Raw genomic sequence first — 17841 nt, 5'->3', positions numbered from 1 at the left:
CCGTCGGCCCCCGCCCTCTAGATCTGTCAGTGCTGCCATCAGAGGCCACTAGAGCGCGCGACTGTACAAAGTTCTCTTCGTCATTCGGGCTGCACACGTGTGCATGCACAACGGCAGTACCTCTGTACCCTGGTGGCCGCAGGGTGTACTGGGCATCCTGTCTAGTTCTCTCTGGAGACCCGAATGGGGCCGGGCTAGTGCCCCCACCCGCCCATCCTTCAATAATGACGGTCAGTGAGTCGGGGAGCTGTGAACTGAAGACCCTGACAAGATGCGGCCCTTTACAGATCTCAATGATTACCTCACACACACTGACACCAAGTAGACATCTAGGTAACGACAGCGCACTTACCACACCGGGGCACACACCAAACATGATAGTGTAACCCAAACAGTGACATGCACCGAGTCACACACAGAGATACAAATCAATATAAGCACAGAAACAATAAAGACACAGAGGTACACTTAACTGATGTATAAGCACTTGCACTCAAGACACATTCAGGCACAGACATTTTTGAAGCTAGACCGTCACACACGCAAATTATGAATATATGGTTTCTAGGCGGTCTGTGGAACCTTTTTGTGACTAAAAGGGAACACCCTATCCAGATATAGAATTAAACCTCAGGGTCCAAGATTTCCTGGTCCATGATCCTGGATGTACCGCCTCCCATCTCCATTCTAATCCATGCTTCCTTGCTTTATAACTGGCAAGCCCCAATACATGTTTTTAGTGACACTAATCAAGGCAGTTTACAGCATATTAAAAAACGTTTTACTATGAATATGCTATATTTGAAAGGGGACACACTTCTTCCCTCTGGGGAAGGAAAAAGGGACAAAAATTTACCTTTTTACTCTCTTGCAAAAATTGAATTTAAAAAGAAACCACATGCTTTTAATATATACTTAAAAAAAAATCCCTCCATGGAAAGGATTGAATCCCCAAGAGTACTCCCCTTTAGGGCCACTTCGTTCACTGCAAAGTCAGCTTTGAGTCAATCCAAAGAAATGAAGAACACAGTTGCTCTGCCATAGCCCCTGGGTCAACCACTTGGCCACATTTGCAGGTCTGTATCCTAAACTGGGAGGAAGGGTTTGGCTTTGCTGACCACTGAGCAAACAGCTCTGGGAGGAGGTGGTGTTTTACCAAGTTTTTGGAGTATGATTCATCCAAATAACTTGGAAGATAAGCTATCAACTTGAGACTGGAAGCACGTGCAGGAAAGAGAACAAAATTAAAACAGCCATTTAGATCTGTAGCTCACCTGAACACTTCTAGAAGCTAATCGTGAGATAAATAAAACTGGTTGCTTCGAAACACAAACCAGTTAGTTTTATCAAAAAATCTTTGATAAATCCTATTTTATTTTATTCTAAATCATTCAAAGGCTCAGGTTTTTCCCAAAGGGGCTGATCTCAATTCCTAGCTCAATTGTAAAGCAGTGAGTTTACTATTTTGGTTGAGAAAGGTTTATGGGCCCAGAGTACTTCTTTGGTATCCTCTGGATATCCTTTCTTCCAAGGATCCTCTGCTCACTTACAAAACGGGGTTCATGATGTTCATGCTATACCTGGATGGTAGCAGTGATGGTCTACGACGGGAGAACTGTCCATAAAGGCTGACAACAGGTTGCCAATGATGCAGTCACTGCAACAGAACTGTCCGATACCCAGTTTAACCCCTCCCTGTAGACCAGAGCTATTGTCAAAATGTGAACTGTGTAGACCTGACTCAAACAATCCACATATAGGAATCTACCCAAAGAAATTGGACTTTAGACAGATAGTTATAAACAAATAAAATACCTAAAAGCTTTTTAATAGGGAGTTGGTTAAATAATTGCATAATAAAACATTAAAAAGATGCAGTCACTAATATGGGATACTTTTTTTAAAATGCTGCAGAATAGCACCTTCTTCTAAAATTACAGGAACATGTTAGATTTCATTTGAGGTGTGACTTTTCAATTTTATAAATGCAATTGAATCTTTAATGGAAAATTCAGAAATAGGAAAGTGTACAGAAGACAGTAAAATCCTTTAAAACCTGACCACATATACTATTACAGATAATGCTGTTCTATCAGGTTCCTGCATTTATACCCATACATGCCTGTTTATATAATGTAATTTGGTAATGGCCTTGTCCCTATGTTCATTTGTTTCAGTGTGGAAGCTGGGCAGAGCATGGACCCCAGCACTGCTGAGTACTGAGGAAGAGCCTAGCACTGTAGAGTAAGCATCAGTCCCGCTCAGTGTTTACAGTTCAGGTGAGGAGACAAAGCATCAACGAACTTGAGTGCCTGACATGCACCAGCACTGATCTAGACACGGAGGATACGTGAGGTAGTAACCGGCATGACCGTTTCATATATTCTAGTGGTTTAAACAAGATATACCGCCTTTCTCGTTAGGACAGCTACTATCAAAGTGCTGGAAAGGCTGTGGAGAAAATGGAGCCCTTGTGCAGTTTGTGATAATGTAAAATGGTAAGTCACTGTGTAACAGTACAAAGGTTCCTCAAATAATTTTAAGTAACATTACCATATGACCCAGCAATACTACTTCTGGGTGTATGTATCCAAAAGAATTGAAAGCAGGGTATCAGATTTTTGTACACCTAAGTTCATAGCATTATTGACATTTAAAACATGGAAGCAACACGTGTCTATCAACAGATAAGTGGATAACCAACATGTAGTCTACACATAAAATGGAGTATTTAAGCTTTTAAGGAGTAAATTCTGTAATGCAGTATCATTAATGAAACTTGAGGACACTACGTTAAGTGACTTAAGTCTCAAAGACATACTGGGTGGGGGGAAAAGAACTGAGTTATTGTTTAATGGGTGGTGTGTTTTACAGATCCAAAAGTTGAGAATAAATCGTGATGGCTCACAATGTGAATACTATTGAGCTGTATGTATATTTAAAAACGGCTAAGATGGTAAATTTTGTGTATTTCACACAAAAAACTAGCTTAAGAGGGCCAAATTTATACAGGGTTAGACAGGATGAGCAGGCTTTAGAAAGTAAGGTGTAGATGCTAAACAAGTCAAGCTATAGTGCACAACTGCTAAAGCCTTTTGGTATTTGTTGCCAACTCTTAAACTTAAAAAAATCTCAAAACAGCCAATGAGAAGCCACCGCTTCCAATTTAACAACCTTAGCAAAGCTGGGCAAATAGGAACTAGTCCTGCTTTTTTGATAGGCAGGTACAATGATTGAAATTTGTCCTAATCAAACATAGGACATTCCTTCTGCTTGTTATATATGCCAAATGGATCAGGTCCTTAGCACCAATACTTCACCCGACACAGTACCACATAAAGGGCAATGATATCACAGTTCAGATAATTAAACCTCTAATGCCTGTTTTCACCCTGAACCTACATGCTATTGGGGTAGGCATGTTAACTTGTCTACTGTACCCAGTATTGTCCCCTTTTCATTTTCACATTCCTTATTGTACATTTGGCTTTACAAAGTTCTTAAAATTGCATGGAAATTATAAAAGTGAACCAATTATGAAGTTTATCAACAGGTTAGACGTGATAGCTATTTCCATTTTGTTCACTCAAAAACTTCAGCAAACTAATTATCAAGCTCCTATGTTGTGATTAAGAATGGTACACAGCAAAAGAAATCATCTAGCCACAAAGAACAAACTCCTATTTCTGCCCCACTGACTTCCCTTTAAATGTCTGATTGTATCAGGTCCTCAGAAAACTTTTCATGTTCTGAGAAGATGCAGGGTAGAATTTGGAAAGCAGTATCTGAAATGGGGTGTCCCCTTTTGATTACTTTTTAAAAAATGCCTTACACAGGCTCCCAAATGGCAATTATTTTCGGGTTCCCCTTAGTTTTAAGGTTTGGAAGAGAATCATCAAATCCAGGCACCTGCCTAGAAAAACACTTTAGCGATAGGTAAAGCAATTATTCTAAGTGTAGCCTCCATCCTTAACAGCACCATCACCTGTTAACTCTTTAAAAATGCAGTATTATTACGACACACCTTAAATCTAGCCAATTGTAAATTCTAGGCGCAGGGCCCAGCAATGTTTTAACAGTCTCCAGGTAACTTTGATGCTAACATTTGAGACCCACTCATCTCAAGAAAAATAATTCATAATCACTTTGTACACATGATGGTTCTAAGAATCTTGGCCTTACCACCCTTGACAACCATATGGGACTTGCATCAGAGTGGAGGGGTGCTCTGACTCCAGCCAAACCAAAAGCTCAGGGTGCTTGCCAGGGAATTTCAAACCCATTATACCATTCAAGACTTTAGCTTTCAGCTATATCAACAAGCTGTATTCTATGATGGAGACTGAGGACACAAGAGCTGTTCTTAGTCCTAGTGCAAATTATTTTAACAAGTTACACAGACCCTACCAAATATTTCTTATTCATCTTTTAAAAAATGTTCTGCAGTCTTCTTGCAGATTTCCACTACACACCATGACCCTGTTTTGTAACAGTTTTTATTCATGGTGATTTTATATCAAGTCAGTAATAAGGCTAGCCAACTCAAGCCTTAAGCAGGGACACTCTCAAACCCAAATTTATCGGCAACAGGTTAAAACAAGTAACTGTAAAACTCAATATGTTCCTTTAAGTTTCCACCATGCAGGATTAAGATTAAAGGCAATGATAGTGGTGGGGAAAACATTCTTAGACTTTACAGTAAATTTAAGAGGAAACATTCCTATTAAGGTTTGCCATAATTTTGGAAATAGCAGTTACAGATTTATCAATAGCAGCTCATTTATAAGAAATTTCTGCTTTCTAAATGTTGTCACACAAATGAAGATACTAAATACTCTAGCAAACTGGTACATCCAACAAAGTAGGACCTACCAAAAAAAAAAAAGGTAACACCAACAGCAAACAATTAGTTATCCTGTTGTATACATAATCATTTGTATGTATGTAGCTGCTGTTAGTTAAAAGCTGGAATTAAACAATAGTGGTAATTAGTGAAGGCCAAAATTAAACTGCAGGAGTAAACTGGCAAGGATTTTTTGTGCATGTTACCTTTAAAAATGTCATCTGCTCTTCCGAGACAGACTGTATCTATTTGCTATATCCTTTAATACACGTGGACCCAAGAATCTCAAAGAGAATTCCTAAAAAGGCATTTTTTAAATTAAAAATTTGCTTGACAACAGATTCCTCCTATCAAGAATCCCAACGTATTCTGAATGACTGATAAGCTAATTCTTGCTATTCCATGTCATTTCCAATTTTATTGTTAAATACTGAGATGGGTCTAAATAAGAGCGTTTTGCTATTTCTTCACCCTTAGCATTTTAAACTCCCAAGGTTTAAAAACCCATTTTTAGTTATGTAACAAGAACAAGAAATCCACCAGCACAAAAAACATTTAAAACTCAGTTCTTTAGTAAGCAGTCTTTAGAACACTCTAGATGAAAACAGCAATAATTTGTTAAAGCATGCAGAAGTGTAACAGTGAATAAAAACCATAACCAACGAATATGTTAACATTCCAAACATGTATAACCAATAAACATGACCTAGATTTTTCTTTTTTTATTGGTATTCACTTCAGAAACTTGAATCCACAGATATAAGCAGTATATAACCAGAAAGTTACAAGTAAACACAGATTATACATGCAAATTTCTGTTCACAAAAGTCACATGTGCAGGTATACGAATTAGAAGCGTGCGTCTAGATTATGGCCAAACTTTTTAAAATGCAGAAATGTAAAATTACATCTTGAAAATATGAAGAGATGGTCTACACACTTCAAAAATCAAATGTTGCTTATACCAGATGTATGACAACTACAGGATTCAAGTGACAAGCAGTAAGATCTCAAGAAATTAATACTGGTCAAAGAGAACAGGAATATTCTTACATTTCACTGAAAATACATTTGACTACTAGAATACAAAACCTAGCAGGAATTTAGGGAAAAAAAATTACAAAATCTAAAGCCATTTACTTTTTATCACCTAAACAACAGCATGACATTAAAAGAAAACTGCACCTGCATTTTAATCACCAATCTCACATCAACGAAGTTCTCCAAAAATGAAACTCAATGAAAAAAAGCTTCAAACTCCAAACAAAAAGTCTGCAAGGCTCAGATTGAAATGTGGAATGTTTCAGATGAAATAAAAATACAATTGGTTTTGTTCTTTATTGAATGGAATCAAAAGTTTTGACATTTCTTTGAAGCTTGGAACTACTAAATTTCATTTCTCTTAATGGTTCTACATTTCTTAGTGGTGCAAGTTGTCCTAAGTAGCTTACAAAGTCAGTCTCTACAAAGTACTTCTGTCTGTTACCATTCTGATAAAACAAAAAACAATTCTTTATTAACTTAACCGTAGGTATATTTTTGCTATAACACTTAACACATGAACAGACATCTATTATTTTTCACTAAAACAAAAGAGTACAATAGTTTTCTTCTAACTATCAATATTGTATTTAAAAAAGGTTAACATTAAAAACAAAGAACCATTATTTTCTTTGAAATCATTAAGCTTCTTGCACATCTCAAGCTTCCTTCTTCTGCCTGCGTTCTTCTGCCAATTTATTCAGAAATTTCTGGAAAAAAAAATTACAGGGATGAAGTCACCTATGAAAAACAGAAAGGGACTAACTCCAAAATAAAAAAGTTCTATCCAAGTTTAGGGACTTGAGTGTAACTTAACCATAACCTTATCAATATTTAAAGATTCAGTTATTCTTTTTAGTCAGTATACAAAAAACTTAATTGGTTCAGAGGACACAATTAAGGCATGGGGGAAAAAATGGTAAAATGTGAAAAAGTTATTTAAACATGCAACTTACAGATAGGAGAACAACAAAGGCCATGGATTAGGTTAAAATGACATGCATTTATTTATTCAATGCCCCTTCCACTAAAGTAAGTGGGCACTTTCTTAAAGGGTCAGTAGTGAATTATTTTAGTGGGCCATACTGGTCTTTATTTCAACCACTCACGTCTGTTGTTGTAAGTGGTAAAACCAGCCACAGACTATACTTAAATGAAGATCCTAACTATGTTCCAATAAAACTTTATTTACAAAAGCAGATGCCTGGGTCACAAATGTACCTTACTGACCTCTATATCAGACCTCTAAGTTATAGAATTCCTGGACATCAGAGATCTGTTAAGACATTAATGGAATCACTCCCTTCACCCCAGAAATCAACAATCTAACCTACATCAAGTTTCTTTACTTTGTGCTAGAATTAATCATCCATAGTCATTGAAAACTGATGAGAGGGTTACAGTCATTATATCCTCAAAAAAGGGGGGAAATCCAATTAGTTAAGTATCAAGTCATTTATTATTAGCAAGATACTGTATTGCTTAATTTTTTAAATGAAGTTGACATAGTTCCTTTAAAATAGAAGGAAATAGAGCCATCTCCAACAGACTACCTAGAAAAAATTACAATAGCTAAAAAATGTTAGAAAGCATTATACGACTGTATCAAGCACCCAAACAACTTTTGTATTAGTTAAGTACTCTTCCAGGAAATACAATGTGCGCCCCCAAAAAGTTAAGTACTCTTCCAGGAAATATAGTGTACGCCCCCAAACAGCTGAGTATCAAAGTAGATTAAATATTTTTATTAAATTGCTGCTACCATTGAAATTAACCACTTTTTCATGTATATGATGCTAAGATACAAAAAAACACAGTGAAGAACCCTTAAAATAAGTGATACAGCAAAGAACTGGACTTAGTTCCTAAATACCATCTGTCTAGTCAACACATAGAACATGTCTGATGACTCCAGTAACTCAATACTATATGAAGTAAAAACTAGGTTATCCACAGTAAGAACTCCTACTTTCAAGTTTTTTCCCATTATTTATTTCAATACTTAGTCCTTAAAGAAGCCACTAAGACAGGAAATTTCAAAAGATCGGAACAGGAATTTGTTACTCTTTATTCTGTTGTATTTTATTCACTTTACCTTTACCCTTACATCCTGTTGGTCATAAAGCTTACTGAAGAGTGTCATCACTAATAATTTAAAGTCCATGTAAAAATCAATTAAGTATGAACAGACATGGCACTTTATATAGTGAAGTTGAAAAGCTTTGTATTATTCTACTTAGCTTTCAGGCCTCCAGTATCTTCCAAACTAGAGAAATTACAGTCCAACATCCATCTGAAAATACTTAAGTAACTAATTGTATCAGCCAATTTATAACATGGTTAGAAATTGCTAAATTATCATCATTTAGAATGTACTAGAGAGGCTCAAAAGATGTTTCTAGGATTCATTAAACTGCTTAAGGCCCATCAATATATAAATAGGAAAATGTCATCTTGAGGATAAAGCTTTGTGCTGGGTGCACAAAAGGTCCTATACACATTTTACTTTCTGTAAACTTATATGATTTGTTAGTTTTCACAATAGAACTCTCTTCTTTTAGATTCAGCCTTACCTTTAATTTCTGATAATGAGGAAGGCTGCTGCAATGAGTATTCTTTGCAACTTCTTCATTTGTATAAAAGAGTGAACACAGCTTACAGTAAAACCCTGTTTTAGGTATCACATAGTCTACACCTAGAACACAAACATACATTCTTACAAATTCAGTAAACTGAAGATTTTATTAGTGCTCTCACATCTTTTTTCCCTGTTAAGATAATCTCAATGAGAACATGTGTGAGACGTCCAATATGGCCTAAGCTAAAACAAAAGAAAAACCATGGCATTAGTTGATAGCTTGTACTTAACTGATGTTTAAGGTCCCACCTAACTGTACTCTTTTAAAAAAGGAAAAAATACAACAGGTAAATAAAACAAAAAGCAATGTGAAAATCTCAGAAATCTTCATGAATAAAGAAGAGAACATATTGTGGAATGGTACAAAAGATAATACAAAACCAGGAGATTTGGGCAAGAGAAGAATTAAAATTTTAAAATTGTTATGCACAGAAATAAATTTAAAATACTGAGGAAGCTTATGTAAAACCCTTGTTTAATAAGAGTTTGGGTAGGGTGAGAGGGAGAGAACAAAGCCTTAAATCTCACCAACAGGAACATTGGGCTGATATGGTCCAATTCTATACTCATCCGGGATTGTATAGTCCTCCTTGTTTTCATCACTTTGGCCATCTGCATTTTCACTTGGGTCTTTGTTGGGATCATCAGCATTCTCAGCAGATTCAGCTCCTGGTTCCGTATTTTCCTCATTTTTAATTCCATTTTCCAGCGCAGCTTCGTTTTCTTGATCAAGTTCCTCGATCTTGTCCACCTTAATTTCAACCAAACCATCATCATTTTTGTCACCAGATTTAAATGCCATGCCTGATTTACGAAGTTTCTGACGTTCCGAATCTTCCTCATCACCAACCTCATCTAGAGTGACAAAACCTTCCATATTCCCTGGGAAACGACGCTGTTAAGAAAGACAAATTTACTCTGCAACAATTATCCTGCAGCATCCCTTCCATCTGCTTTACTTGAAGGAAAGGGATAGCGTCTTTGTCTTTACTCATTCTCTCAAAATAGTGAGTTTTTTTCCCCAAAATCACTGATTAAAAAAACAAAAAACCTTGTCTTATTTCAAAACTAATTAAAGGCTTACCTCACATAAAGAGGAGAAAATAAGTACACTGACATTCTATACTTTCTGTGACTATTATACTGCTGGGAATGGATCAAAGAACTGATTTGATAAATGTAGTCAAATGATATTCTTTGGAAGCAGTATTTTGTAACTGTTACTTAGGGAACACTCAGTCTAAAATAGTGTAGTGGTTAAAAAATCAAGCTCTGGAGTATGTTGGTGTAGGTCTAAATTTTGGTTTTGTCACTTATAGCAGTGTGACCACAGATTAATTCATTAACTTCTCCATGCCTCAAATTTCTCATTCATGAAATGGGGTCAGCAAAGATATTCATTGCATATTGTTATTGTGAGGATTAAGTTAATTAGTATACACAAAGAGCTTAGAAAAATTCACAGCATGAAATAAATGCTATTATCAATAATTATCAGCTATTAAGGGTGCAAACTTCAGCTGGAAAAATAACCTTAAGACTAAGTTATTTAACCAAATGTGGAGTTAGAAATTAAGTTTTCTAATATTTGGATGTTGCTGAGGAGGAAACAATGGACTAGGATTACAAAAATACCATTTCAAGAGCCACTTAACAGGAGGGGCTTCAAAGGGTTTTTAATGTTCTAACCCTTACTGTAGGTATAGTTAGCACACCATGGGTCTTTTGCTATTCTTTATACCATGTATGTATTTTTATGTTCATATTCACCTTATATGCTTTTTTATTTGATGTGTTCTAAGAAAAAAGCTTAAAAAGCTTATACTGAAGTAGCTGATCTTATGTTCCTCAAATAGGGAAATTCTTTAAGTTTGACAATTTCTGAATGAGTGACTAATATTTTAAATATCTTGGATCAGTTATCTTATTGAAAAATCATATCCCATCTTTTAAAAATGAACTGGACTATAAGACTGTCCTACCTACTAGAACTTAAATACTACCACTGACAATACAGAAGTATATATAATTTTAAATCTTTCTCCTTCATTACTAAAAGGTTTCCTTTGTACTTTTTTTGCACCTATAATAAAAAGTCCTATTTAAGCTATTATTGCAGAGTTTAAATAGAAATGTTTATATTATGGTTCATAAGATTTTTTACTTATATAAATTATTTCTCCTTACTCTGACCCTGCTAGGATAAAAAATTTGACACATTTATCTGATCTAATTTTCTATTATAAGAGCAATATACAATGTTCCTTTACCTTTTTCAGCTTCTTCTTTGCAGCTGCTGAAGCACTGGCATTCGCATCCTTTTTCACAGCTTTGTCTGAAGGTTCCTTCTTCCCATCAGAAGCCACATCACCTAAATTGGCAAGATCTGTTTCATCTCCCACTGAACTGCCACTTTCTAGCAGTGCTGCTGCTTCCTCTTCATCTACAAGTAGCTCATCTTCAGATTCAAGAAGCATGTTAGGTTCTTGCTCCGCCTGGTCATCCTTTGTATCTTTCTCACCATCTTCACCTGACTTCTCTTCTTGTTCTTTACCTTCAGTTGTGTTTTCAGTCTTCTGAGAACCATCAATTTTGGATTTCTTATCACTTGGAGATTCTTTGCCATCTGGAGAATAAGACCTCTTTCTGAAATAAGAAGGATACTCTTCAATTAATTCTCCTGAGTCGGAAAGCAAAAACAAGTTTCACGTACAAGTATATACAAAATGAAATTACCGGGATTTATCTTTCTTCAGTAAGTCAATGCCTCTATTAGGGATCTAAAAGACAAAATTTTGCAATAGTTAGATAAATTTATTAGAATATATTTGAAAAATTAATAACTATCCAGTTAAAGCAACCTATGACCATCCTCTAATCTAATCTAAGCTTATTAAATCCTGTAACCATACATAGTAATTTTAACTGCTTATAGTCAGCAGTTCATTACTATCAACATTTCAATAAAGCATAATAAACATTTCAATAAAGATAATAAACATTTTTGGTAACAGAACTCCATTCAAATAAAATCTTAAATGAAACAGATGAAAGGAATACAGGCGCTTTTTAAAAAGAAGTTGTAACACCAGTTAAGAAACTTCCTCTACCAATGAAGAAAACCAAAACAAATGATGTCACTCCTTTCAATAACCAAATCATATATTCTTAGCATTAAAAAATGTTTAGAAGAATTTTATGGCTTGAAATTCTTTATAATGAAAAAAGCAAACTTTATAATGACAAGAAATCAAGTACCACATACCCTCAGTACCAATTTTTTATATTTTTCAGACAGGTCAACTTTCACACATCTCCCCTGAAACCAAAGGGCCTTTTTCAAACAGTGGTCAACCATTGCCATTGCGTCTTCTCTGGTCTCCATCTCAATAAAGGCCTAAAAAAAAGGAAGGAAGGAAAAGACAGGACATTATTTTTCAGAGAACTGTATAAAACTCTAGTGCTCTAAATCTTTTCTAGTTTTTTGTTAGAAAATTCTCTCTCTAGCAGAGACAATGGTAAAAGTTAAACATCACCCAATGAAATAAGGACAACTCATCAGATTTACAAAGTAGAACCACATATTAAACCACCTTATATGCAGATTTTCTGCAAAAAAAGTAAAGTAATAAACTTAAAAGCTATTACTCAAAATACTATAAGAAAATTAATTAAAAAATGTCTGGAAAGATACAAACTCAGAATGCAATATTACAAAAGGGTTATCAAAAAGAAAAGATGCTGCTCTCCTTACTCTTAGTTTTTAAAATGAAAAAGTGGTCTAAGTAGGAGATAAATTGTGATTAAGCCTTCTCACACAATGCTGGTGTGATGATAAATTAGTCTTTTTTTTTTTGAAAACCAATTGGGTAGTATCAAAGTAAAGAGATCAAGTATCAGTATCCAAAATTCCAATTTTGAAATTTTATCCTTCCATTATATGCATAAAAATATGCAAAATCCACATGCTGCAAATTCCATACAGAGCAACACCAATGGTACAGCCAAGAAACTAGCAACTTTAAATACTGACCAACACAGAAGTTAAAATTTGCTACAGTTTACTTAATGGAATCATGTATAAAGTGGGAAAACAGTATAATATAATCCCAGTTTGTTTAATTAAGGAAAGAAGTACACTTAAACACATACATAGGAAGATCTTTGGAAGCAAACCCTGGAAACAAAGAGCTACCAGCCAAAGCAAGATAAGTTATCTTTAACGCCCAGTTCATGCTTTTTAATATTTATTCCATGTTTTATCTCAAGCATCTACTCTTTTATTTTAAAAATCACCATTTATCTTTGGCAAAGAAAGTTTATTTGTATGAGAAGATAAAATTACTCCCTCTGCTTTCTTCAGTGAAAGTGAGGATATACAAAAAAATCTTAGAGACCTTTGAGAAATAATCTTTCTTAAAACCTCCCCTCCTCATGTACATTACATTACCTGACTTTTCATCCTCATCAGTATATAATTCTTTATTTTCCCATAAGGCTCAGCAAGCTTGAGGACAGCACTGTCAGAATAGCCAGAATGAGGTAAATTGCTGAGATGTATCACACGTCCAAGCTCTTGCTTTTGATCAAACTTCTGGTCTGGTTTCCCTTCAGGTTTCTTTAATTCAATAAACAGATAAAGTCAAATGTTGTTAAGTATACTATGATTATTAGTTATTAATAGTTAAGATTATCCAAGTTATTAGCAACAATTTTAAGTTAGTAAGTACTAAAATGATGTATTAAGTGGTTGGTGATACAAATCTGGAAAAAATAGGTATTACCTTTATTCTTTTATACTTCTGGGATAAATGAACTCTCACTGGCTTGCCGAACACTAATGCTGGTGTGGTTGTATAGTAATCCACTGCAGCCTGAGCATCTTCTGTAGTTGCCATTTCAATAAATGCCTGAAAAACAAAAAAATTATGTTTACATTTATGTAGGTGTATGTATATATATATATATATATATATAGATTACCCGAAGTCTTTCCGGATATAGTTAATGACTAAATGAAACAGCATTTTTAACAATTTAAAAGCAGAATAAAAGCCAAGAGCTGTTAACCTGTTTTATTAAAGGTCATCTCATAATTTTATTGCCTTCATGCTACTAAAACTATCATTTGTTCTACCTACTGGGTTTGAAATAATGATTTGGAACCACTTTGGAAAAGGGTGAAATGGCTTTCCAAAGAATTATCCTTTTATAGCCCTTACTGCAGCATAATAACAATTTTACTACTTAAGGACTGTAACTTACAAAGTTACTAACAATCCATTAGTACTAAATGTTGTATTACTGACATACTTCAACTATTACCATTTTCCTTAGTTTCATATTGATTTAAGATTACACATTTTTTTCCAAATACAAATTCTGTATAAATCCCTTTAAGAAATATTAGTGAATAAATACTACCCTTATTTCAACTCATACCTCATTAATTTTATTTAGAATCAGATGATTTGAAATGACCCCAAATGGTTCCACCAGCTGTAACAGTTGATATCTCAAGTTTTTCCCTCGCTGAAAATCCATGATGTGAACAACTCGACTAGTTTCCTATCCATCAGGGGGAAAAAAAATCAAGTCAGTAAATGTCCTTTAAAAGTAGTATTCAACAGGTTATGCATTAGAACTTTTATAGTCTAGTGTTAACTGGAACAGATTAGGTACTTAAAATAACATTCTAGAGAATTTAAAAGCTATATAGGAATCAAATGTAACTAGGAGTAAATTTCAAGTTTCAGACAGTCTCTGCACAGATTTTGAAATTGAATACCAGTACATATAACTGAACAGCAAAGTTCTTGAGACTCTGAATCAAGGTGAGATCTCTAGGGACTACTACTGGCATAAAAAAGTTTTAACTCCTGTCAGTCATAAAGCCTGATAGTTTTCACACTACAAGCAGTCTTCCTACTGTAAGAATAATGACACATTCAATTAGGAAGGACTTACATCAAATCACCCTGCCCCAAATAGCAAATACAGTAAGAGCAATAAGTATATATACTACTGACCACTCTGCCTTTCTGCATGTGTCTTGGTCCTTGCAGGTTCCCATTTCCAGCACCTTTATGAAGAAAAAGGATTTTTTCAGTCTTACAATAATTATAGTTGCTGTAACAACTTTTTATAAAAAAAAAAATAAAGTATCATTGATATATAATCTTATGATGGCTTCACATACACAACACAGTGGTTCAACATTCACCCGTATTATCAAGACCTCACCCACTCCATTGCAGTCACTGAACAGATTTATTTTAATTAAAAAACAGACACCTTTCAAACACAAATCAAAGGCTATTATTATAAACATCAAGTGGACCATGTCTTTTCATGGAATATTTTTGACATTTCAGTGGGCCTACTTTTGCTTACAATTACTGGACTTAATTTTCATGGTAAATGCTTTTAAAGAAAGGTAACACGGATTTTATAATCACCCAAATTTCCTCTTGGTCCAACTGCTGGTCCCCCAAGATGAAATGAGGGAGGTGGAGGTCCCAGAATTCCTGGTGCTGGGTTTGTAGACTGTTGCAACATGAATGGATCACCCCTAGTAATGTGAAGACATAAAATATAAAGCATGATAAAGAGGTCCATCAGAAGTAATTAAGATTTACTGTTAAACACCCCTTGTATAAATCTTTAGGGGCATTTATGTGTGAAGAAACTAGGAAAAATCTGTAGTAGCAATAAAATAAAAATTACCAAAAAGGTCTCTAAAAAGTCTTTTTTACCAAACTGTAATATTCAATAATGAAATTCAGAAAATAATTTGTTTACAAAACATTGGAAGTTTAACCTGAATTCCTTATATTGACCTCCGTAACAAACAACAGCTTAAAATTTTTAACTTACATTGTGTGTCCTGTATCATTGTCAGGATTCCATTCTGGGTAGCTTTAAAAAGACCAGAAAATTAACTTTAAAATAAAACTGTCCTTTTCACAAAGTAGCCTTGTTTGGCCTTTAAAACAGAGATTATTAGTAAAGTTATATGAGGATCTAAGGGTTAGAAATATCACAGTTTAAAACATGTCATAGGTATTTCCGAAGGAAATTCAGAACTTCAAGTTAATCCAAATGAATGAGAACTTATTCTGTATTGCCTGAAAATGTAGGTAATGTATGTTGAAATTAGATTTTGCTATATTTGTTAAATTCTAAGGAGGAAAAGTGCTGCACGAGGAACTGGAAATGTGGGTTACATAGGAAAACAAGAACCAACCAAAGATTACCCTTCTCCAGTATTAAATACCAAGAGCAGAGTTGACCTGTAGCACCAGAAAGAAAGGATAGCCCGAAGAGAGCTAGGCATATGTGAAAACTGCCACTCCGGTGAACTATGGGTGTGTGCATTGCCTAGCCAGAGAGGCTTCTTTAAGAGTTCAATTTCATTATAGCAGCTTAAACACAGAACCAAAAGTATCTCAAAAGCAAAAACTACCTCTTGAAGGTTTTTGCTTGACAAGTAACTTGTACCTTCTAATGCCTTTTCTGTATATTCTAAAATTTTAGAGCACATTATTATATAGACAGAACTCTAAGTCCATTAACATGGACTATCTTTAAGTCTATTAAAAATCCTTCAATTTGTATAGAAAGAGCCAATGTTTATTCACCTTTAAAAATAGTGTTAAATAACAAAGTACCATTATCACTGCATCTAATAGTCCATGTGAGACTGCAGATACGAACATTTCACTTGTAATTAGTATTGCCTAGACAGTATCAACTATGCAGTAGTAACAACGTGGATATTACAAGCAAATGATGAACTCCCCAAAACCAATCAATGGCTGTTTCTCATTCACGATAAAGATGCTTTAAAGGTATTTCAAACTCCTACATTTCAAGAAGAAGCTGGCACCGACGACTGTGACTTGCTCCATTGATATGTTGACTCCACTCCTGCAGCAAAGTAAATTAGTAGAATTAACAAAAATAAAGCTAAAATACTTTCATTTGAACCATTCAAACTCTAGGATGTTAATCTATATGCAATATCATAGCCTATACACATACCTGCCCATTCACTAATCATACATTAATTTAAAACCATTTTTCTGAATCCTTGTAGCTTGATCCTGCCCTCAAATACGCCATGCACATTCTTGGAAAAACTGGTTAACTTGGTTAACATACTAACAGACTTTATAAGGAAAAGATATAGAGTTAATAAAGATCAAGAATAGTAACTGACTCTGAGATCAGCTAGACATATACTAATTTCTTTGGACCAAACAAAATTATTCATGTTCTATCTTTAGAACTGCTTTTTAAATAGAGCTCTAAGTATGACAAGACATCCATGCTTTTATCTACTTCTCTAGAAAACATGCTGTAAATGTGAACAATTAGTTAAAAAAGGAATCTTTTCATTCCATCCACACTTGAGGTATGCTCCATTGTACTACAGCCATAAAAAGCTAAGATGAATAAACAGGAATGGCTTTTTTAGAAAATGCTCCCTTACTGATCAAAAAAACTAAGTTCCCATGTATTTCCAAAAAAGATAAAGCAGCGTAACTTCAGGAATGTCTGTTTCCATATTTCAGGGAGGGAAATACTACAATCCATTAATGTTTGTGACTCTGTTATTTTAAGTTTGAAGGGATTAAGTTTTTTCCTGTTTTATGCAGTTTCCTTTCTCTAGCTAAAAATCCACATGTAAATTATTAATGTTTTAGGCAATATAAGAAAGAGGAAAAGTAGGCTCTGCTGTCAAGACTGTCCAGATCCATTCCCAAGGTGCCATTTAGTAGACTGAATCCTTAGTACAAGTTAAAATTCACTGTGATTCAACATTCTCCTGGGGTTTTGTCAAAAGCAAATGATTTAATAAAGGTAAACTGCTTATCAGAACATTGCCAGGCACAAAGAAAGTGCTCAAAAAAAGTGAACTATTACACTGCTAATAAAACTATCTTCTTTTACAGTTCCTCCTTTACAAATGTTATTGTTGCACAAATTCCCACAAAATTAGGCAACTTTTATTAACATCCACACTACCTAACTATATTCAGAATATAAAATATGATCAGGCAATGTTTTTAAAAGGGGGTCTCAACTAGAGCTGAATTAAATAAAGAACCAAAATATAAGAGATACCTTTTTGAGAAGCTTCAGAATGGTATTTTATAAACAGGATCCTAATTTTGAAAAACTGATTTATATCACAACAGTTTACATACATTCCTCTGCCCTAGTAACTAAAATTGCATAAAAGAACTAAGAGCACAAACAGAAACATACTTCTCAGAACTTGGGGAGCCTACCTTTCAAAGACAGATTGTCCTTT

General features: G+C 34.6%; 1 protein-coding gene across 10 annotated transcripts in view; it reads right to left on the bottom strand.

The window, feature by feature from the left end:
* Nucleotides 1–5393: 5393 nt before the first annotated feature.
* The window catches only part of MATR3 (matrin 3), a 43186-nt gene continuing 30738 nt past the window's right edge, over nucleotides 5394–17841 (bottom strand). For 7 of the 10 annotated variants that reach the window (XM_073221755.1, XM_073221756.1, XM_073221763.1 and 4 more), the window contains 13 exons: nucleotides 16390–16451; nucleotides 15399–15440; nucleotides 14981–15093; nucleotides 14552–14604; nucleotides 13965–14090; nucleotides 13307–13432; nucleotides 12973–13140; nucleotides 11788–11919; nucleotides 11259–11302; nucleotides 10793–11168; nucleotides 9051–9417; nucleotides 8458–8579; nucleotides 5551–6594 (listed from right to left, as the gene is read on the bottom strand). In XM_073221755.1, the coding sequence (XP_073077856.1) occupies nucleotides 6544–6594; nucleotides 8458–8579; nucleotides 9051–9417; nucleotides 10793–11168; nucleotides 11259–11302; nucleotides 11788–11919; nucleotides 12973–13140; nucleotides 13307–13432; nucleotides 13965–14090; nucleotides 14552–14604; nucleotides 14981–15093; nucleotides 15399–15440; nucleotides 16390–16451 (1782 nt within the window). In that variant the 3' untranslated portion in view covers nucleotides 5551–6543. Of the gene's footprint in view, nucleotides 6595–8457; nucleotides 8580–9050; nucleotides 9418–10792; nucleotides 11169–11258; nucleotides 11303–11787; nucleotides 11920–12972; nucleotides 13141–13306; nucleotides 13433–13964; nucleotides 14091–14551; nucleotides 14605–14980; nucleotides 15094–15398; nucleotides 15441–16389; nucleotides 16452–17841 lie in introns of all 10 variants that reach the window. The other 3 variants (XM_073221759.1, XM_073221760.1, XM_073221764.1) reach the window with 3 other exon arrangements.

The sequence above is a fragment of the Manis javanica genome, chromosome 14 (genome assembly GCF_040802235.1).
Source record: "Manis javanica isolate MJ-LG chromosome 14, MJ_LKY, whole genome shotgun sequence".
Lineage (NCBI taxonomy): Eukaryota > Metazoa > Chordata > Mammalia > Pholidota > Manidae > Manis > Manis javanica.
The sequence above is the reverse complement of the archived record's forward strand: the minus strand, read 5'-3'. Positions and strand labels throughout refer to the sequence as shown.